Raw genomic sequence first — 23,612 nt, forward strand, 5'->3', positions numbered from 1 at the left:
GCATTATGGCCAACGATTTACCTATGCTGCTAATCCTACTCACCACAACTAGTCTACTGGTTACACCGTGGAAACATTGTTACCGTGAAAATGTATCCGTAGGCCTAATTATCTGGTTACAATACCTTGTATAGTATAACGGTGGATATACTCGATTTGCTAGCGCGTTTATGACAATAGGCCTAATTGCATGCTGTTGTTGGGGGTTGGATCAAGGCGTGTTCCATCTACCAAGCGCGCTAGACATGTATATAATGGTCATACTGAACGCTATTCGAGTCCTGAGCGGGACAAGCTTGAAGTTGCGCATCTCATTCTGTGCTATCAGCAGTTTCACATTCACCGGCAGTCACAAGAGAGCCTTCACAATGTCAGAACACTTCACTGAACAAATAGTATTTAACAAACCAAAGGTAAGTTGTATTTGACGACTAATGTATCAGGAAAAAAGAAAGTTGCATTAAATTATTCATTATCCTGTTTACTCTCCTTCTCAACCACTTTGTAACCATTTATTAATTATCCTATTATTCCTTCTCAACCTTGTCACCGTGTAGGCTGTACTTTGTTTCGGTAATGATAGGGTTTGACGACGCTCTTTCATTTGTTTGATTCTAAAATCAAGGAAGCACGTGGTTAGAAGAAACGAAAGTAGAAAGGGATTGTAGGCTACTATTGCTGAACTGTTGTGCCATCAGTGGGCTGTTCGTGTAGCCTATTCATTTGCACCAATACCAAGTAAAACGTTTTAAGAAGATCCTTACTAGATACATTTTCCATTTGATACATTTTCTAAAGTATTGTGTCAGTATTTTCACACTTACTTGGGTTTTACATAGCATGTAATACACTGACCATTAGATAACATTTCACTGTAATTATGGATGGGCATTGGTGGTGCCGCCTCTTCCTATAGGCAGACTAAGCGTTCTGAGCGTAGGGCCCGCGCCCGCTAGTGGGCCCCGACCCAATTTGTTGGTAAAACAATAATGATGACCTCAGTAGGGGTCTCAACATACTGTGCAATTTCGAAATGTGGTAGTGCATCAGTACTTTTCCACTTATGTCAGTCACTCAAAGCTTTTAGATTGCAAGGTAAGGTAGTCTAGCCAGCTATCTAACACTTGTAGTAGGCCTAATCATCACCAAATTACCAACCAGGCACGCAGGGCATGTGCTCAGGGGCCCTGAATTCCAGGGGGCCCCCATTGATTTAGTTAGTCACTCCTACACAGATATCATGTGAAAATTGCATAAGTAATGGAAAAATGTGTAGAATGGCAGGAAATGTGCTTTAAAACTGCTAAATGTTCTCCGCCCCATGGTAAATATTTGAATAATTGCAGAGATGTTGCTTTAAAACTGCAACACAGCCTTCCGACCAAATCTCGCTTAGCACCCCCCAAAAGGCTAGAGGTGGCTCAGGGTGGTGGGATTGGCAGGTGCAGTTACTGGTGGAGACAGATTGATTGATGTGTCAAGCCCATGAAGATTACTGTCTATGTTTAGAGTATCAAATAGACAAGGGGTGACACTGTAATATTAATGGTGGACAAAGGCACTGTAATATTATTGGTGGACAAAGGCACTGTATTATTAATGGTGGACAAAGGCACTGTAATATTATTGGTGGACAAAGGCACTGTATTATTAATGGTGGACAAAGGCACTGTAATATTATTGGTGGACAAAGGCACTGTATTATTAATGGTGGACAAAGGCACTGTAATATTAATGGTGGACAAAGGCACTGTAATATTAATGGCGGACAAAGGCACTGTAATATTATTGGTGGACAAAGGCACCAAAAACACCAGTAATAAGATAGTTTGGTGGTTAAAGCTGCTTTATCTTTAATCAGAAGCAGTAGGCTACTCTACTTGTTTCAATGGGTAAGTTAATCTCGGTTACCCAGAAGTAAATTCTTACGCAGAATCTGCCCACGAGAGATTAACGGTGAGCAAGCTGCTCTTCCTGGTACCCGGACAGTGTAATTCAATTCACACACTGTAGCCTGTACTGCACCACCGTGTCTCCTCTAGAGGGGCAACACAAAAACAATACATTATTTTATTGTTCCATTATTCAGAGACAACAGTAATGTGGTAGTATTTGCTGTCAGAGTACCCAGCCCCAACACACAACGTACACACAACAGGCTGGGAGCAGCACAGGGTCAGCCACAGAGCAGTGACCCTGGAGCAGGTTAGGGTTTAAGTTGCCTTGATCAAGGGCCCATCCGCGGTAGGTGGAGATGCAGAGTGAGTGCACGATTGATTTGTATGTATTAAGGCCAGTTATATACAATTAAAAACATTACAATACATTTCACAACAGATTTCACAACACATTGAGTGTGTGCCCTCAGGCCACTGCTCTACTACCATATATCTACGACACAAAATCCATGTGTACGTGTGTGTGTGTATACTCAGGACATGAGGACATTAGTTCAGGAGGCCAGGGGTAATAAAGACAGATAGTTCAGGGCCCGTGTTCATAAAGCGTCTCAGAGTAGGAATGCAGATCTAGGATCAGTTTGACCTTTTTAGATCACTATGTATAACATGGACAGGAGGGACCTGATCCTAGATCAGCACTCCTTGTCCGAGACACGAGATACAGGGCCAGGTGTAAGAAAGACACTTCAGTAAATACTGATCCTAAGTCTTCTTCAACATATAGCCCCCATAAACACCAGCATAGAAACAATAGTGCCCTTTGGAGTCATGGTCCTGAGTCATGGTCCTGAGTCAGCAGTACATGCACGGGGGTAGGAGCTGATAGCTGATAACAAGAAGCATAATGACAGACTCCTAACCCCAACGTGTGTGTGTGTGTGTGTGTGTGTGTGTGTGTGTGTGTGTGGGCGTGTGTGTGGGCGTGTGCGTGTATTTCATTTTATTACACTGACTGTGACAAAGGCCGAATGAATGCAGTAATACAGGGATGGACAACCTTGAAGAGTGACTTTGAATGACACTGATAACATTTTTATCATCTACCAATAATTGAATGTATGGGGCGTGATGAGCCAGGGCTCAACTATGCATGCAACAGAAGCTTAACTATGTAAAGTTATGTAATGACTATACATTACACAACAGGTTGAGTCTTAATTGTTTGTAAACTGATACATGCATTTTGTGATAATAATAATAATCATAGCTGTTTAACGTAAACAAAATAAGGTCGTCGTGCTGTTATAGACACACATTTATAACAACAAGAACACAGATGATTAATAACTGTTTTTTCCATTACATTTATACCTGTTGATAGATAAAACTGATTATATGCTTTGTATTGGCCATGGTTTATAAAGTAGGAAACCACAGAAGAATAGCCCATGAGGAAATGAGTTGTTACTACAATGCCAGAAGATCACTTCACCTGTAAACGACTAAAACAGCTGTCATAGATCTGATCTGTGTATGTAGCCTAGCATCCATTGATGCTCTGTTGCGGCTCTGACGTCATGGGCCTGTTGTTGAGATAGTGAATCTCTCTCTGTTTGCTTGTTTCAGTGATAGATGGGCCTAAACAACAGAGAAACTATGTCTCTGTACTCTTCACTCACTAATTATATTTAAACACTGTCTTCTTCAAGACTCTACACACACACTCACACATATACACACACACACACACACATGCATGGAGGCACACACACATATCCATTGTTATCCCAAAGTGGACTGAATAGAGATGCAGTAACAGTCATGTGAGACCTACACCCTGGACATGTTTTCAGAGTCAGTGAACAAAGTGGTCGTCGACAAAGAACCTTAGCAATGCATTATAGGCACTCTGTAAAGCAGAGGAAGTTGAGGGCACGTGGGAGATAAATGATTGCATCATTCTGCCAAGTATTGCAGACAAATGATGAGTGAGTGCGTGCTTCTAATGGGTGGATAATGTGTAATGTGCTGGAAATGGAATAAAACATGTGTATTGACTTAGTGAAACCTAACACAAAATCTAATGGCTTTGTGAGACAAGATTATAGCTGCTGCTGTAAGTTCATAAAGGCAGTTCAGTGTACTTTGGTGTAGTTTTACTGGGGTGTTTAGAACACTGTGTACCTCAGAGCTCTACATTTGAATTTAGTATAGCTATGGAGTGTTTAGACAGGTTCTACTTTTTTCGAAGGAACTAAATGTTTCACAGGAACCGAGTGTTTCCTTAAATTCCATAAGGTGACATCTAGTGACAAATAGTTGTTGTGTTCAAGCAGTTAGGGTTCAACCTGCATGCTACTGGTTGCAAGGCAATTATACAGTAGACCAATTCTGTGCCAAAGATAACACTGTTGGAGACACAAATAACTTTTATTTATGTAAACATACTGTACGTGTGTGTCCAAGAGGTTGTGCTAGAAAAACATAACACAGGGTCAGTCTATACTGTACGTTCAACATAGTTGATTGTGGACAGTAAATTATACTGCAAAGTAGACTACCTTGACATTTCCTACAAGAGCCTAATGCTGATATTTGTCTTTCAAGGCCTTGGTTTCCTGTCATACCAATGTCAGTAGCAGGGGTCATGTCACACCGTAATTATCACACTCATGCTAAACTCGTTATGTAATAACCATAACGGTATTGCCTTCAGGAGCCAACCTGTCAGACACATTATGGTAAGATGATAAAGATGGTTTTGATCTTTTCAAGGATCATTTCTGCTGCTGTTCTTGGAAGATTTGTTCTTAGGAATTAATTTATCTAAAATTGCCTATAATTTCCACATTCTCAATTTCATCCAGTGTGTGCCTGGGACGGTCAAAAGATTATTAGAAACGATACATAAAAATGCCTTCTGTTTACAATCGAATCCCATGGTCATGGGTAATTAGTTCTAACTCAGTCTGCCCTGTAGTCAGCTGGTGTAGAGTAGTGGAGCTGGCAAGATTTAGCACTTTCATCTGTCAGTGTAAGTTGTGGCTAGAAAAAGGGCAAGAGCACTCAGTTGCTCTTCTTTGAACATTCTTTGGCATCACTGGCCTTTTCACTGACTGCACTACGTTCGGTGCCCAGTCATACGTACTGTATTTGAGATAGATGTGGTCCAGCTTCACACTACAACACAACACAAGGTGTCCTGCCTGCTCTCTCATTTGCCAATGTTTAGTCCATTCATTTATTTTTTGCCAGATTTGTGAGTTCATCCAGAGATCATCCCTGTGGACTAAATTACTCTATAGGTCATTAGGTTAAAAGTACATTCTGTTTTTTAAATGATTATTTGGTCATATTTTTTATCTTCAGATTGAGCTGCATGTGCATCTTGATGGCGCTATCCGAGTGGAGACGATCCTAGACGTTGCCGAGTAAGTTCATAAACCTGTTGAGTTCTTAGCATTTTTCTTTTAGTTAAATCATGTGTTAAAATTGGTTTTGCAAGTTCTCTTGAATCATGAATGACCAATTACCCTTGACAAAAGGGCTGTTAGGTTCAAGTGACATACATTGTTCTTTCAGTATTTGTGTTTGGAACATATAGGCCTAGTTATGGGGGTCTTTTTGAACTAGCAATTGTCTTTAAGTCATTCATATAATTAATTGAAATAATAATAATAATATAATAATAACTTTATTTATATAGTGCTTTTCAATACAAGTAACAAAGTGATTCACATAAAATAATCAAATAAAAGTACTAAGAAAGAAACAAAGACAGGAGGAAGGAGAATTTTAAAAATATAGCTAATTTAAATAATACATTGAAATCATGTATTAAAAGCATCTTTATAAAAAAGATGCACTGAATCTGCAAGCCTGATCTCCTCTGGCAGACCATTCCAAAGTCTAGAGGCCCTAATGGCAAATGCCTGATCTCCTTTCATTTTCAACCTAGAGAAATGAACATTGAACAGCTGTAGCTAAATATTGCTGATTGCACTTTTAAAGCCTCTGTCTGTCCCAGGCGACGTGGGATTACCCTGCCTGCATGCACAGTGAAGGAGATGACACACATCTGTGTGGTGCATCAGCCTGCCACCCTCACAGAGTTCCTCGGCAAGTTCGCAGAGTACATGCACGTCATTGCGTAAGTACCCTGAACATAAAGATAGATATGAGATAATTAGATGCTGACTACTGTACTAACCACCTGAGCTTTTGGATGTTCCCTGATGCTGGAAGGGGGGCCCCGAGTGAAAAGGTTTGGGAGCCCCTGATTTAGCAGATGCTTTTATCATTATCATAGAGAGGTGTTTTCATGATCCTAGATCTATTTGTGCCAATAGTGTAACAATGACCATAGGAATTGGTAAGACAGCATAAACAGATCTGGGAACAAGCTAGGGAGGAGTTGCCTCAAGACCTCAAACTCAAGAGTTTGACAAATGAGTGTCAGGGTTAGTTTACTTCATACTGGTAGTGGAGAGGGAGAGGGAGAGGGAGGGAGGGAGGGAGGGAGGGAGGGAGGGAGGGAGGGAGGGAGGGAGGGAGAGAGAGAGAGAGAGAGAGAGAGAGAGAGAGAGAGAGAGAGAGAGAGAGAGAGAGAGAGAGAGAGAGAGAGAGAGAGAGAGAGAGAGAGAGAGAGAGAGAGAGAGAGAGAGAGAGAGAGAGAGAGAGAGAGAGAGAGAGAAAATCAGCAGACTGGATGTTCCTTACTGCTCTTTTTTTATTTCAACGGGTATCATTACCATCAACAGGTCAAATTAAATCACATTTTATTTCTCACATGCGCCGAATACAACAGGTGTAGACCTTACAGTGAAATGCTTACTTACAAGCCCTAAACCAACAATGCAGTTTTAAGAAATAAAATAGAAATAAAAGTAACAAATACTTAAAGAGCAGCAATAAAATAACAATAGTGAGGCTATATACAGAGTCAATGTGCGGGGGCACCGGTCGGTTAGTCGAGGTAATTGAGGTAATATGTACAGTTGAAGTCGGAAGTTTACAGACACTTAGGTTGGAGTCATTAAAACTTGTTTTTCTACCACTCCACACATTTCTTTTTAACAAACTATAGTTTTGGCAAGTCGGTTAGGACATCTACTTTGTGCATGACAAGTCCTTTTTCCAAAAATTGTTTACAGACAGATTATTCACTTATAATTCACTGTATCACAATTCCAGTGGGTCAGACATTTCCAAACGCCTGAAGGTACCAAGTTGACTGTGCCTTTAAACAGCTTGGAAAATTCCAGAAAATGATGTCATGGCTTTAGAAGCTTCTGATAGGCTAATTGACATCATTTGAGTCAATTGGAGGTGTACCTGTGGATGTATTTCAAGGCCTACCTTCAAACTCAGTGCCTCTTTGCTTGACATGATGGGAAAATCAAAAGAAATCAGCCAAGACCTTGGGAGCAATTTCCAAACGCCTGAAGGTACCACGTTCATCTGTACAAACAATAGTACACAAGTATAAACACCATGGGACCACGCAGCCGTCATACCGCTCAGGAAGGAGACGCGTTCTGTCTCCTAGAGATTAACGTACTTTGGTGCGAAAAGTGCAAATCAATCCCAGAACAACAGCAAAGGACCTTGTGAAGATGCTGGAGGAAACAGGTACAGAAGTATCTATATCCACAGTAAAACGAGTCCTATATCAACATAACCTGAAAGGCCGCTCAGCAAGGAAGAAGCCACTGCTCCAAAACCGACAAAAATAGCCGGACTACGGTTTGCAACTGCACACGGGGACAAAGATCGTACTTTTTGGAGAAATGTCCTCTGGTCTAATGAAACAAAAATAGAACTGCCATAATGACCATAGTTATGTTTGGAGGAAAAGGGGGTTGCTTGCAAGCTGAAGAACACCATCACAACGTGAAGCACAGGGATGGCACCATCATGCTGTGGGTGTGCTTTGCTGCAGGAGGGACTGGTGCACTTCACAAAATAGATGGCATCATGAGGAAGGAAAATTATGTGGATATATTGAAGAAACATCTCAAGACATCGGTCAGGAAGTTAAAGCTTGGTCGCAAAAAGTTTAACAATTTAAAGGCAATGCTACCAAATACTAATTGAGTGTAGGTAAACTTCTGACCCACTTGGAATATGATGAAAGAAATAAAAGCTGAAATAAATCATTCTCTCTACTATTATTCTGACATTTCACATTCTTAAAATAAAGTGGTGATCCTAACTGACCTAAGACAGGGAATTTTTACTAGGATTAATTGTCAGGAATTGTGAAAAACTGAGTTTAAATGTATTTGGCTAAGTTGTATGTAAACTTCTGACTTCAACCGTACATGTAGGTAGTGTTATTAAAGTGACTATGCATAGATAATAAACCTAGAGTAGCCGCAGAGTAAAAGAGCTGTAGAACCTTTTGAGGATCTGAGGACCCATGACAAATCTTTTCAGTCTCCTTAGGGGGAATAGGTTTTGTCGTGCCCTCGTCATGACTGTCTTGGTGTGCTTGGACCATGTCAGTTTGTTGGTGATGTGGACACCAAGGAACTTGAATCTCTCAACCTGCTCCACTACAGCCCCGTCAATGAGAATGGGGGCGTGCTCGGTCCTCTTCTTTTTCCTGTAGTCCACAATCATCTCCTTTATCTTGATCACGTTGAGGGAGAGGTTGTTGTCCTGGCACCACACGACCAGGTCTCTGACCTCCTCCCTATAGGCTGCCTCGTCATTGTCGGTGATCAGGCCTACCACTGTTTTGTCATCGCAACCTTAATGATGGTGTTGGAGTCGTGCCTGGCCATGCAGTCATGAGTGAACAGGGAGTACAGGAGGGGACTGAGCACGCACCCCTGAGGGGCCCCTGTGTTGAGGATCAGCGTGACGGATGTGTTGTTACCTACCCTTACCACCTGGGGGCGGCCCGTCAGGAAGTCCAGGATCCAGTTGCAGTGGAGGCGTTTAGTCCCAGGGTCCTTAGCTTAGTGATGAGCTTTGAGGGCACTATGGTGTTGAACGCTGAGCTGTAGTCAATGAATAGCATTCTCACATAGGTGTTCCTTTTGTCCAGGTGTGAAAGGGCAGTGTGGAGCGCAATAGAGATTGCATCATCTGTTGGGACGGTATGCAAATTGGAGTGGGTCTAGGGTTTCTGGGATAATGGTGTTGATGTGAGCCATGTACAGCCTTTCAAAGCAGACGTGAGTGCTACGGGTCGGTAGTCATTTAAGCAGGTTACCTTAGTGTTCTTGGGCACAGGGCCTATGGTGGTCTGCTTGAAACATGTTGGTATTACAGACTCAGACAGTGAGATGTTGAAAATGTGAAGACACTTGCCAGTTGGTCAGTGCATGCTCGGAGTACACGTCCTGGTAATCCATCTGGCCCTGCGGCCTTGTGAATGTTGACCTGTTTAAAGGTCTTACTCACATCGGCTACGGAGAGCGTGATCACACAGTCGTCCGGAACAGCTGATGCTCTCATGCATGTTTCAATGTTACTTGCTTCGAAGCGAGCATAGAAGTAATGTAGCTCGTTTGGTAGGCACGTGTCACTGGGCAGCTCGCGGCTGTGCTTCCCTTTGTAGTCTGTAATAGTTTGCAAGCCCTGCCACATCCGACGAGTGTCGGAGCCGGTGTAGTACGATTCGATCTTTGTCCTGTATTGACGCTTTGCCTGTTTGATGGTTCGTCGGAGGGCATAGCAGGGATTTCTTATAAGCTTCCGGGTTAGAGTTCCGCTCCTTGAAAGCGGCAGCTCTACCCTTTAGCTCAGTGTGGATGTTGCCTGTAATCCATGGCTTCTGGTTGGGGTATGTACATACAGTCACTGTGGGGACGACGTTATCGATGCACTTATTGATGAAGCCAATGACTGATGTGGTGTACTCCTCAATGCCATCGGAAGAATCCCGGAACATATTCCAGTCTGTGCTAGCAAAACAGTCCTGTAGCTTAGCATCTGCTTCATCTGACCACTTTTTAATTGACAGAGTCACTGGTGCTTCCTGCTTTAGTTTTTGCTTGTAAGCAGGAATCAGGAGGATAGAATTATGGTCTGATTTGCCAAATGGAGGACGAGGGAGAGCTTTGTACGCGTCTCTGTGTGTGGAGTAAAGGTGGTCTAGAGTTTTTCTTTCCCTTTGGTTGCACATTTAACATGCTGGTAGAAACGAGGTAAAACTGATTTATGTTTCCCTGCATTAAAGTCCCTGCCACTAGGAGCGCCGCCTCTGGGTGAGCGTTTTCCTGTTTGCTTATGGCCGTATACAGTTCATTGAGTGCGGTCTTAGTGCCAGCATCGGTTTGTGGTGGTAAATAGACATGGTTAGTACTAAATATAGATGAAAACTCTCTTGGTAGATAGTGTGGTCTACAGCTTATCATGAGATACTCTACCTCAGGCAAGCAAAACCTCGAGACTTCCTTAGATATCGTGCACCAGCTGTTGTTTACAAATATACATAGACCGCCACCCCTTGTCTTACCAGAGGCTGCTGTTCTATCCTGCCGATACAGTGTATACCCCACCAGCTGTATGTTATTCATGTCGTCGTTCAGCCACGACTCTGTGAAACATAAGATATTACAGTTTTTAATGTCCCGTCGGTAGGATATACGTGCTTGTAGTTCGTACACTTTTTTATCAAGCGATTGTACGTTGGCCAATAGTATCGATTGCAAAGGCAGATTAGCCACTCATCGCCGGCACCTTACCAGGCACCCCGATCTCCTTCCGCAATATCTCCTTTTCTTTCTACTGCGAATGACGGGGATGAGGGCCCTGTCGGGTGTCTGGAGCAAATCCCCCTCGTCTGACTCATTAAAGAAAAATTATTCGTCCAGTTCAAGGTGAGTAATCGCTGTTCTGATGTCTAGAAGCTATTTTCAGTCATAAGAGACGGTAGCAGCAACATTATGTACAAAATAAGTTACAAACAATGCAAAAAATCAAACAAAATAGCATGGTTGGTTAAAAGCCCATAAAACAGCAGCCATCCCCTCCGGCGCCATTCGTACATGGCGTGTTAGGTGTGTCTTTCTTCCAACAGCAATCATAACTGTTATCAACAGTTACATGGTGTTGGAAGTCGAGAGTCTATATACTTGTATGACGGGCAATTAATTGGTGTTGCTGCCAGCAATGCAATCAACAAGCTTTTAAAGAACACTTTAGACCAGACTTGATGGGTCTTCTTCCTGGTTAGTGAGTGGATGTAATGCAGGCAGAGACAGTATTATGCCAGGTTTCCTCTGGTGGCCAGACTAAGGGTCAATTACTTGAAATGCAGATTATGCAGCACAGAGGAGCACGTCATGATGCATGCAGGTGTACAGTGGGGGAAAAAAGTATTTAGTCTGCCACCAATTGTGCAAGTTCTCCCACTTAAAAAGATGAGAGAGGCCTGTAATTTTCATCATAGGTACACGTCAACTATGACAGACAAATTGAGAATTTTTTTTTCAGAAAATCACATTGTAGGATTTTTAATGAATTTATTTGTAAATTATGGTGGAAAATAAGTATTTGGTCACCTACAAACAAGCAAGATTTCTGGCTCTCACAGACCTGTAACTTCTTCTTTAAGAGGCTCCTCTGTCCTCCACTCGTTACCTGTATTAATGGCACCTGTTTGAACTTGTTATCAGTATAAAAGACACCTGTCCACAACCTCAAACAGTCACACTCCAAACTCCACTATGGCCAAGACCAAAGAGCTGTCAAAGGACACCAGAAACAACATTGTAGACCTGCACCAGGCTGGGAAGACTGAATCTGCAATAGGTAAGCAGCTTGGTTTGAAGAAATCAACTGTGGGAGCAATTATTAGGAAATGGAAGACATACAAGACCACTGATAATCTCCCTCGATCTGGGGCTCCACGCAAGATCTCACCCCGTGGGGTCAAAATGATCACAAGAACGGTGAGCAAAAATCCCAGAACCACACGGGGGGACCTAGTGAATGACCTGCAGAGAGCTGGGACCAAAGTAACAAAGCCTACCATCAGTAACACACTACGCCGCAAGGGACTCAAATCCTGCAGTGCCAGACATGTCCCCCTGCTTAAGCCAGTACATGTCCAGGCCCGTCTGAAGTTTGCTAGAGTGCATTTGGATGATCCAGAAGAGGATTGGGAGAATGTCATATGGTCAGATGAAACCAAAATATAACTTTTTGGTAAAAACTCAACTCGTCGTGTTTGGAGGACAAAGAATGCATACCTACTGTGAAGCATGGGGGTGGAAACATCATGCTTTGGGGCTGTTTTTCTGCAAATGGACCAGGACGACTGATCCGTGTAAAGGAAAGAATGAATGGGGCCATGTATCGTGAGATTTTGAGTGAAAACCTCCTTCCATCAGCAAGGGCATTGAAGATGAAACGTGGCTGGGTCTTTCAGCATGACAATGATCCCAAACACACCGCCCGGGCAACGAAGGAGTGGCTTCGTAAGAAGCATTTCAAGGTCCTGGAGTGGCCTAGCCAGTCTCCAGATCTCAACCCCATAGAAAATCTTTGGAGGGAGTTGAAAGTCCGTGTTGCCCAGCGACAGCCCCAAAACATCACTGCTCTAGAGGAGATCTGCATGGAGGAATGGGCCAAAATACCAGCAACAGTGTGTGAAAACCTTGTGAAGATTTACAGAAAACGTTTGACCTGTGTCATTGCCAACAAAGGGTATATAACAAAGTATTGAGAAACTTGTGTTATTGACCAAATACTTATTTTCCACCATAATTTGCAAATACATTCATTAAAAATCCTACAATGTGATTTTCTGGAATTTTTTTTCTCATTTTGTCTGTCATAGTTGACGTGTACCTATGATGAAAATTACAGGCCTCTCTCATCTTTTTAAGTGGGAGAACTTGCACAATTGGTGGCTGACTAAATACTTTTTTTCCCCACTGTATCTGTGGCAACCAACTGAACTTACAGTCTAATTGGTCGTTATAGATACCGTTCCCATTACAACGCTAACTTACATTTAACCCTAAAGCTACCAACATATTTCGCATTTTTACCCCAAGATGGTACTATTGAAAAAAGCAACAATCATAGTAAAATCTAAACTCAAATCTCACCCACTGCTGAAACTAAACAATGTATTAAAAAACAAACATTTTATGTGATGTTTCAGCTCCATACCAGACTAACCAATTTGTCATACTTGAGTAAACGTAAAGATACCTTAATAGAAAATGACTCAAGTAAAAGTGAAAGTCACCCAGTAAAATACTACTTAAGTAAAAGTCTAAAAGTATTTGGTTTTAAATATACTTAAGTATCAAAAGTAAATGTAATTGCTAAAATATACTTAAGAATCAAAAGTAAAAGTATAAATCATTTCACATTCCTTATATTAAGCAAACCAGAAGGCACGATTTTCTTATTTTAATTTATGGATAGCCAGGGGCACACTCCAGTGAGTCCGCCAGATCAGAAGCAGTAGGGATGACCAGAGATGTCCTCTTGATAAGTACGTGAATTGGACCATTTTCCTGTCCTGCTAAGCATTCGAAATGTAACAAGTACTTTTGGGTGGCAGGGAAAATGTATGGAGTAAAAAGCACATTATTTTCTTTAGGAATGTAGTGGAGTGAAAGTAAAAGTTGTCAAAAATATTAATAGTAAAGTAAAGTACAGATACCCCAAAAAACAACTTAAGTAGTACAATACTTTAAAGTATTTTTTACTTAAGTACTGTATACCACTGCCCACAACAAGTATGAAAAGACACAATAATGGTTTGCAATAGCAGCCAGACCAGCCAGGGAAGCTGCTAGCAGGCAGTTATGCTGAATGAAGCATTCTTTAGCAAGGCCTTCCCTTGAAAAGCCTTGTTGTTGAATCTGGTGCTTCCCCCTACACGACAACAACAACATGGGGAACTTGCTAGCTGTGTTTGGCTCATGCAGGATTTTTGTGTGTGTTGGTAGATAGATGGGCACAGCGGGGGTAACGGGGTCGGGGGGTTTGGGGGGTGAGTGTTGTGGGGAAACAACAAGCATGCAGAGCAGGCATTTACGTCTAGTGTAAATGCGGGTCTTTTTTCCAATCATGTGATGTGAAACAGAAACTTTGTTGTGAAGTCAAAAAGAAACAGAAAAGGAATTGATGCTAGGTACATCTGTTTGACTGAGTTTGCAAACATTTCCCACCCCTCCAACCAAAATACCAATTGCTCCACGGGGACTTTTACAGAAATGTGTACCATAAAACAGAATGATATGCTCTCAAAATACAATAAAATGAAAATTACAAATGACTATAATATTCTATTATCCCCTGTCAGGGTTTCCCTATAGCAGGGTTCTTCAATTCCGGTCCTGGAGGGCCGAGACACTTCTGTTTTTTATTTCTACCTGGTAGTTAATTGCACTCACCTGGTGTCCCAGGTCTGAATTAGCCCCTGATTAGAAGGAGAGGATGAAAAACAGAGGTGTTTCGGCCCTCCAGGACCAGAATTGAAGAACCCTGCCCTATAGGCAGCCCTCAGGCCAAATGAGTAAAACATATATAATAATGATTTTTGTTGTTGGACATAAATGGCTGTAAAATCCCCAGGAAATCAGCTCAATGTTATTTTAATTTAGGAAATATGTCAAATACTATATCTGTTTGGGCTTCTTACGATCAATTTGCAGTGTAGGCCCACAAATTATTTCAAATTATGTTCCGGCCCCAGGACCATCCACTCTGTGGCTGAATGTAATTGGTGGCCCCTGCCCTGTGTCATGCCTCAAATACTGTACACAGGCTGATCTTACGTCCTTTACCTTCATTATCATACAGGGATCATCATAGTCATTTTCTCCTGCTGACAGTCAGTCCTATTGGCAGTAGCAGTGAAGGGCTCATTGCCAGTCAAGTTCAAGTCAGGGGCCACAGGGAGCATTGGTTCTGCCGTTTGGCTCTCTCTGTGACAGTAATAGTCCTCCTGGCATGGCGTGCTGAGGATTTACCATCAGATTACCCTCCTACCATTCAGAGAAACAATTCTACCATGTAATACCCTGTACTAACCCTGTACTAACCATGTAATACCCTGTACTAACCTTGTAATACTGTGTACTAACCCTGTAATATCCTGTTACTAACCATGTAATATCCTGTACTAACCCTGTTATACCCTGTTACTAACCCTGTAATACTCTGTTACTAACCCTGTAATACCCTGTTACTAACCCTGTAATACCCTGTACTAACCCTGTACTAACCCTGTGATATCCTGTACTAACCCTGTAATATCCTGTACTAACCCTGTACTAACCCTGTAATATCCTGTACTAACCCAGGTTACTAACCCTGTAATATCCTGTACTAACCCTGTTACTAACCCTGTAATACTCTGTTACTAACCCTGTGATACCCTGTACTAACCCTGTACTAACCCTGTAATATCCTGTACTAACCCTGTAATATCCTGTACTAACCCTGTAATATCCTGTACTAACCCTGTACTAACCCTGTGATACCCTGTAATACCCTGTACTAACCCTGTAATACCCTGTACTAACCGCTGTTCATAGAACGTTTCCTGTGTTTTTATTTGTAACTGGATGTGCATAATGTGAGAAAGAAAATAATTAGGGCCTTTGTTGGTGACTAATACTTTTCATTAGCTGCCATAGTTGGGCAAATATTTATGTTGTTTCTCTTGGTCTTCCTCTGATTTTCTATGACCTTTCCAGGGGCGACAGAGAGGCGATCAAGAGGATAGCCTATGAGTTTGTGGAGGACAAAGCCAAAGAGGGGGTGATCTACGTTGAAGTCAGATACAGCCCACACTACCTGGCTAACACTGACGTAGAACCCATTCCATGGAACCAAAAAGAGTACGTGGATGATATTATATGTTTCTGAGTCGGTAAAGTAGCTGACAGAAAAGTGTGACTTTGAAACATACTGTAAGTGTGATTGATGTCACTTTACTATATGGACATGCGCAATACAGTTCTTTGAGTTACGTGTGCTCTCCGATTGCAGAGTCTTGTATTGTTCATGTAGGTATCTGTTCTTAGAGATCAAACATAAAATGTAAAATAGCAATGCATTGAAGAATTCTCTGTGTGTTGATTTCACTCTCTCTCTCTCTTCCCCCAGAGGTGACCTGAGCCCAGATGAGGTTGTTCGCTTGGTGAACCAGGGTCTGACCGAGGGAGAGAAGGCATTCAACATCAAAGCCAGGTCCATTCTGTGCTGCATGCGCCACATGCCAAGTAATGCCCTCACGGTCCTGTTCACGCTCCTGTCCTGTCTGTCTGGCCCAACGCAGCCCCTCCTTATTGTCTGTAGTTCTCTGTCTGTAGTTCTCTGTCTGTAGTTCTGTCTGTAGTCCTCTGTCTGTAGCCCTCTGTCTGTAGCCCTCTGTCTGTAGTCCTCTTTCTGTAGTTCTGTCTGCAGTCCTCTTTCTGTAGTTCTGTTTGCAGTCCTCTGTCTGTAGTCCTCTGTCTGTAGGCCTCTTTCTGTAGTTATGTCTGTAGTCCTCTTTCTGTAGTCCTCTGTCTGTAATCCTCTTTCTGTAGTCCTCTGTCTGTAGTCCTCTTTCTGTAGTCCTCTGTCTGTAGTCCTCTGTCTGTAGTCCTCTGTCTATAGTCCTCTGTCTGTAGTTCTGTCTGTAGTCCTCTGTCTGTAGGCCTCTTTCTGTAGTTCTGTCTGTAGTCCTCTTTCTGTAGTTCTGTCTGCAGTCCTCTGTCTATAGTCCTCTGTCTGTGATCCTCATCACACTAAGTTGCAGGCCAAACATCTCCCAGTCAAAAATACTCCCCACACTTCCTGTTTTGGGCATCGTCTGACTGTCTCGTTTCATTCCATCCCCACTCAATGATGTTGATCTATATGTGAGGAGGTGTGATACTGTGCTTACTATTGAGTTTTCTACTTAGCTAATGTCACCATTTGCTGACCCTAATGCAGACAGTACAAAGGGGCTCTTGTTTGTGTATTGTATTGTATCACTGAATTAACAATTGCAAGCCTCATCTCCTATGTTACAGCACAGAATAGAGCCAGCATTGTCTCTCATACAAGAGATATCCCCTTAGGCATTAGTAAAGTCATTTGGTTGTATGTAACTTTCTGACTTCACAGAACATTGTATCTGTTTTTGTTATTACATGCAACAAAATGCAAGTGGCTATTTTAGGCAAACATTCCAGTGAACAGTTTTCTGTTGTCAGACTTTTGTATTTTGTTTTTTGTATTTTGTTCTGCTTTTGTTAACATTAAGTTTGGAACTGGACAATTTGACCTTTTCAACCATTGCTTCCATTAGCTTTTACTGAGATGCTTGACATGATTCACAATGTCTCTCATTCATGTCAGCAGATATTCAGATAACCATTAGGTCATAGATCTAGCATGAAAACATTTCACCAACATCCTCACAAATCAAACATCCTGTCTCCAGGTCTTTGACCTCACTGGATTTCTGCTGTCCTGTAATAAATGTGTTGTTGCGTTGCGCAGGCTGGTCCATGGACGTGGTGCAGTTGTGTAAGAAGTATAAGGAGGATGGAGTGGTGGCTATTGATCTGGCAGGAGACGAGTCCCTCAACTGTGAGGCCTACCCAGGACACAGGATGGCCTATGAGGTAACTTACCACTGCCCAACTTTGAACCCTCGTGTCCAATTCATACTGTATGTGCTGTAGTCAACTCTTCCATGCATGATTCATGGCAATGATACAAGACAAGAGGTAGCCTCAGCAGGATATGAGGCTAACCACTGTCCTACTGAATGCTATCATGCAGCATACCATGCTCAGTTTAATGGTTTAAAAGGTGGGAGATCACCCTCCAACTTGCAGAAGAATTTAAAATCAAATCAAATTGTATTTGTCACATGCGCCGAATACAATAGGTATAGACCTTACAGTGAAATGCTTACTTACAAGCCCTTAACCAACAATGCAGTTTTTAAGAAAAAGTGTAAAGTAAAACATTGATAAGTACATATTAAAAAAGAAAAATAGAAAAATAACAATTAAAGAGCAGCAATAAAATAACAGTAGTGAGGCTATATACAGGGGGTACCGGTACAGAGTCAATGTGCGGGGGCACAGGTTAGTTGAGATAATTGAGGTAATATGTACATGTAGGTAGAGGTAAAGTGACTATGCATAGATAATAAACAGAGAGTAGCAGCAGCATACCAGGCGGTGATGCAATCAGTCAGGATGCTCTCGATGGTGCAGCTGTATAACTTTTTGAGGATCTGAGGACCCATGCCAAATCTTTTCAGTCTCCTGAGGGGGAATAGGCATTGTCATGCCCTCTTCACGACTATCTTGGTGTGTTTGGACCATGATAGTTTGGTGATGTTTGGTGATCCTCTGTAGCTCAATTGGTAGAGCATGGCGCTTGTAACGCCAGGGTAGTGGGTTCGATCCCCGGGACCACCCATGCATAAAAATGTATGCACACATGACTAAGTCGCTTTGGATAAAATCGTCTGCTAAATGGCATATTATTTATGTTCCACTACAGCCCCGTCGATGAGAATGGGGGCGTGCTCGGTCCTCTTCTTTTTCCTGTAGTTCACAATCATCTCCTTTGTGTGGGGTTGTATCGAGCGAGAATGAAGGTGTGCTGAAAACACTATAAAAAGTATTCACATTTGACACGGTTGGCTACCCCTTGTCAGATAACAGCGTTAAAGTACAATCAATCTTTATTAGGCCTATTGCAGAACCGCAGACCTTAAAGGCCTACAATTGGTTGATTTTGTTTTATAACTAGCCAATAATTTGCAATAATTTTTATCATTATAACTCATTGATTAACTCTCTATACATATGTCCATACATGAAGGTCGCTTTAGAAAAACATTTGTTGGAGAGGTCTGCAATTTCTTGTAACAGAAAACTTGCTCAAGAACAATAAATTAATCAGTGAAACTATTCACAGTGTTCCTGATGACCAAATTTAGACTATTTGTCAAAAGTATGCCTCTGTTAAGTGTTTCAACCAAAAGTTGGCATAAGTAATTTCAACAAGCATTTTAGTTTGGACTGCGTAGTTTGTTCTATCTCTGGTGGTTCCGGATTTAAACACAGTTCCATTAATTCATTCCCCCAGGATAACATCTGGGAACACTGTGGTAAGGTCGACCAGAGGCTGAAGTGATAAATGTGGACATGTTAACATCTGTTTAAATGATTAGTTTGACTAAGGCCAGTTCCAAACACTATTATCTTAGTAGAGTGCAACTCTGATACTAATACAGACAGTTATCATGACTGCACAAGCTCTAGATCGGTGTCCTGGATTCGAAGCAGGGTTTTGTCAATGTTGGCGAGATGCAATTCTTACCAATCTAGCCTTTGGCAGAAAAAGAATGCCTACTCTTGACAGAAACATGAGCTCTTGGAATAATGTTGTGACTATGTTCATCCATGTATAATGACATCGTTTCAAAACAATGGAAGGTATTTCAGTCGGGACTAATTGTCAAATCCAGATGGTTCTCATATTAAGTTGGTGTTGATGTGAGTGACCTTGTTGACAGGAAGCAGAGAGATGTGGGATCCACAGAACAGTCCATGCTGGAGAGGTGGGCCCTGCCTCTGTGGTGAAAGAGGTGAGCTTCCCTTTCCTCAACAGCCTTTGGGGACCATTAAATATGTCTATGGCAGTTCAACTTGACCGAAGTCTTCCTCTACTTCAGCAACACATACGTCATTATAACGTCTCTCACTGAACTACATTATCATGTTATAAGTGACACTGCATTGTGAAAACATTTCTCCCCTCCCTTTTTATAAGAACGTAAATACGGTATGTATTTCAGATAGAAACAAGTAAACAACCGAGGACACAGAGCACACTAGTCTGTTCATCACTATCCAATTTCATGTCTCCTTGGAATTCTTCACTAGCCTATGTGAATTACTTTCTATGGAAGCCATCTTTCTAAAATGTCAGGGAACTATGCATCTAAAGACAGGGTGTTGCCAGGAATAGCCAGTAGTTCTGCTAACATGTGTACGTGAGATGATTTTGACGAAACTGCTTGATGACCCATATCTCATGTCTTCTTCAGGCTGTGGAGGTCCTGAAAGCAGAGAGAGTAGGACATGGTTACAACACGCTGGAGGACCAAGTGCTGTACAAACAACTCCTGGAGCAGAATATGCATTTTGAGGTAAGAACGTACACATTTATATTCACCTGTAATGTAAAGTAACATTGGACTTTATACACACATAATATTACATGATGTATGATCATACCTCATAGAACAAGGCAAATATATCCTACCATAGATTTAAAGATCCTACCATGAATGGAGAGGCGATAAAGGACACAGCGGATGCTTAAACCGACTAGGAAAAACCTAAAACTGACCCTTACCTTAACCAAATCCTTAACCCCGACCCTAACCTAATTTTAATACATTCTGAAATAAGATATCGGTTTGGGCATCAGGCGTGACCATGACTGCATGGCCAAGCACAACTCCAAAACCATCATTAAGTTTGCCGACGACTCAACAGTGGTAGGCCTGATCACCAACAACGATGAGACAGCCTACAGGGAGGAGGTCAGAGACCTGGCCGTGTGGTGCCAGGATAACAACCTCTCCCTCAACATGATCAAGACAAAGGAGATGATTGTGGACTACAGGAAAAGGAGGACCGAGCACGCCCCCATTCTCATCGACGGGGCTGTAGTGGAGCAGGTTGAGAGCTTCAAGTTCCTTGGTGTCCACATCACCAACAAACTATTATGGTCCAAACACACCAAGACAGTCATGAAGAGGGCACGACGAAGCCTATTCCCCCTCAGGAGACTGAAAAGATTTGCAATGGGTCTTCAGATCCTCAAAGAAATTATACAGCTGCACCATCGAGAGCATCCTGACTGGTTGCATCACCGCCTGGTATGGCAACTACTCGGCCTTCGACCGCAAGGCACTACAGAGGGTAGTGCATACGGCCCAGTACATCACTGGGGCCAAGCTTCCTGACATCCAGGACCTCTATACCAGGCGGTGTCAGAGGAAGGCCTTAAAAATTGTCAAAGACTCCAGCCACCCTAGTCATAGACTGTTCTCTCTGCTACCGCACGGCAAGCGGTACCGGAGCTACAAGTCTAGGTCCAAACGGCTTCTTAACAGCTTCTACCCCCAAGCCATACGACTCCTGAACAGCTAATAAAATGGCTACCCGGACTATTTGCATTGTCCCCCCACCCCCTCTTTTTACGCTGCTGCTACTCTGTTTATTATCTATGCATAGTCACTTTACCTCTAACTACATGTACATATTACCTCAATTACCTCGACTAACCTGTGCTCCCACACATTGACTCTGTACCGGTACCCCCTGTATATAGCCTCGCTACTGTAATTTTACTGCTGCTCTTTAATTATTTGTTATTTTTCTTAAATATTTTTTAATTTTTACTTATCAATTTTTTATTTAAGACATATTTTTCTTAACTGCATTGTCGGTTAAGGGCTTGTAAGTAAGCATTTCACTGTTGTATTTGGCCCATGTGACAAATAAAATTTGATTTGATTTTTGGTTAAAGCCTTTTCCTACCATGAAGTCCTCGGCAGCTAGTGCACAGTGACCTCTGGTGGTCAAGGAGAGACATTACACAAGTGTTGTGTCCAAATTAATTGCTCCTTTCGCCCAAAGGGTCTACAAGTTTACTTTCCATCTGGATTTTAAAGCTAATGACTGGTATATGGAAACTCTCATATCAATACAATGCTTTTAAACTTGTGGGGAGTAGTGAACGTGTGCACACTTCAGGAAGAAAGAGAAATGATTGGGACTTACAGCCTAGAATCTTGGCACACAAGGCTACTGTTCTGTAACAAAGGAATGCTGTGTGATTTCAGGTGTGTCCCATATCCAGCAAACTGACTGGAGCGTGTGATCCAGACTTCACCAAGCATCCTGTCATCACGTAAGCAGTCTTTCACTACTCATCATATTTAATGAATGATACTTCTTCTGATAAAGTTTCAACAACCCAATACCATAAAGATTATAACAGAATTTAGGGCGGCAGGTAGCTTAGTGGTTAAGAGCGTTGTGCCAGTAACCAAAAGGTCGCTGGTTCTAATCCCTGAGCCAACTAGGTGAAAAATCTGTCGATGTGCCCTTGAGCGAGGCACTTAACCCTAATTGCTCCTGTAAGTCGCTCTGGATAAGAGCGTCTGCTAAATGACCCCAAAAAAAAAAAAAAAGTTTCATTTTTGTTTGGGTTTACTTATCCCCTCTGAATGACGTGTGTGTATGTAGCTTCAGAAAGGATAAGGCCAACTACTCCCTGAACACAGACGACCCTTTGATTTTCAACTCCACCCTGCACTTAGACTACAGCACTGCCCAGAAGTACATGGGCTTCACCGAAGAGGAATTCAAGAGACTGGTAAGAAAACATTTCTGCCCTTCCTATTTGGTTGGCAGCTCAATACCGTTAAATATTTAGCCTGGTTGTTTCCCCTTGCTCTGCAAGGGTTGCGGCTTTTGTGGAGCGACAGGTAACTGTGCTTCGAGGGTGACTGTTGTCGATGTGTGCAGAGGGTCCCTGGTTCAAGCCCATGTAGGGGCGAGGAGAGGGACGGAAGCAACACTGTTACACCACTGGTGACAATACTACAGTATACTCTCCCATGATGGTTTAATGAGTCTCACGCACCTCGTTTTCAGAACATAAACTCTGCTAACTCCAGCTTCTTGCCTAAGAAGGAGAAGAAGGATCTTGTCAACACGTTGTATGAAGCCTATGGAATGGTGGAGAACACTGGCTTTTAAATGAAGCACTGATCAGAGCTGCAACACAACAACCCAGGCACCTACCACTTTGCCAAATAAGATAGCCTATAGGACCTATTTGAATCATCATGCCTACAACTTACTTCCCAGCTTTTATTTCATTCGGTGGAAATAGTTTTTACCCCACTTTTTTTTTTTTTTTAAATGGGCACGCTTCAGGTAAACCAGCTCAATACCAAAAATGTTCTAAACATTTAATATTGTTGTTGTAGTCCTAGTTATGAGCACTAGGTGGCAGACTATCTATTGCTGTACTGTTCTCACTGGGTGGAGAGTAAAGCCTACTGAAGTGGTCTTACCGTTTTTAGAATAACTTATGTATAATATGTTGTTCTCTGAGATAGAAAATTACAAAATGATTTACTCTAAATCTATTTTACTAATTGAAAAGCAGTTCCATTTAATAAATTGCTTCCGTGGAGGACAATGTTAAAATATGAGCAACATCTACAATAAAAACACTTTTGCATCTTAAAATAGTTGTCATTATTGAAGGAGTATCAGAATTAATTGCAATATGGACCTTACCTCACTGTTTAGTTCAAATGTAAAACCACTTATTGAGTAGCAGCTCTTACGGAGATGCAGCTCTTACGGAGATGCAGATCTTACGGAGATGCAGATCTTACGGAGAAGCAGATCTTACGGAGAAGCAGATCTTACGGAGAAGCAGATCTTACGGAGATGCAGATCTTACAGCGCAACAGATCTTACAGAGCAACAGATCTTACGGAGATGCAGATCTTACGGAGATGCAGATCTTACGGAGAAGCAGATCTTACGGAGAAGCAGATCTTACGGAGATGCAGATCTTACTGGAAAAGCACACACACTGGACCCAGGAACATGAAGAGCTTGCTCATGAGTACCACTTCACTCAAACATCCCACTTCTTCTCCTTTATCAAAAAAAAAACTAATGGAAG

General features: G+C 42.1%; 1 protein-coding gene across 1 annotated transcript; it reads left to right on the plus strand.

Moving 5' to 3' along the window:
* Window positions 1–282: 282 nt before the first annotated feature.
* Window positions 283–23,161, plus strand: LOC311147412 (adenosine deaminase-like). The gene is made up of 11 exons (XM_084184112.1): window positions 283–413; window positions 5,271–5,332; window positions 5,929–6,051; window positions 15,584–15,727; window positions 15,996–16,111; window positions 17,361–17,485; window positions 19,402–19,473; window positions 19,936–20,037; window positions 21,745–21,812; window positions 22,151–22,280; window positions 22,562–23,161. The coding sequence occupies exons 1-11, from the start codon at window positions 369–371 to the stop codon at window positions 22,664–22,666; spliced, it is 1,092 nt and encodes a 363-aa protein (XP_084040238.1). The 5' UTR covers window positions 283–368; the 3' UTR covers window positions 22,667–23,161.
* The last annotated feature ends 451 nt before the right edge of the window (window positions 23,162–23,612 follow it).

The sequence above is a fragment of the Coregonus lavaretus genome, assembly GCF_964263955.1.
Source record: "Coregonus lavaretus genome assembly, chromosome: 20".
In the NCBI taxonomy this organism is placed as follows: Eukaryota; Metazoa; Chordata; class Actinopteri; order Salmoniformes; family Salmonidae; genus Coregonus; species Coregonus lavaretus.

Coding starts and splice junctions, on each gene's coding strand:
- LOC311147412 (XM_084184112.1), top strand. CDS start 369: ATGTCAGAACACTTCACTGAACAAATAGTATTTAACAAACCAAAG. Junction 21,813..22,150: donor ACCAAGCATCCTGTCATCAC/GTAAGCAGTCTT, acceptor GTGTGTATGTAG/CTTCAGAAAGGATAAGGCCA. Junction 22,281..22,561: donor AAGAGGAATTCAAGAGACTG/GTAAGAAAACAT, acceptor CCTCGTTTTCAG/AACATAAACTCTGCTAACTC.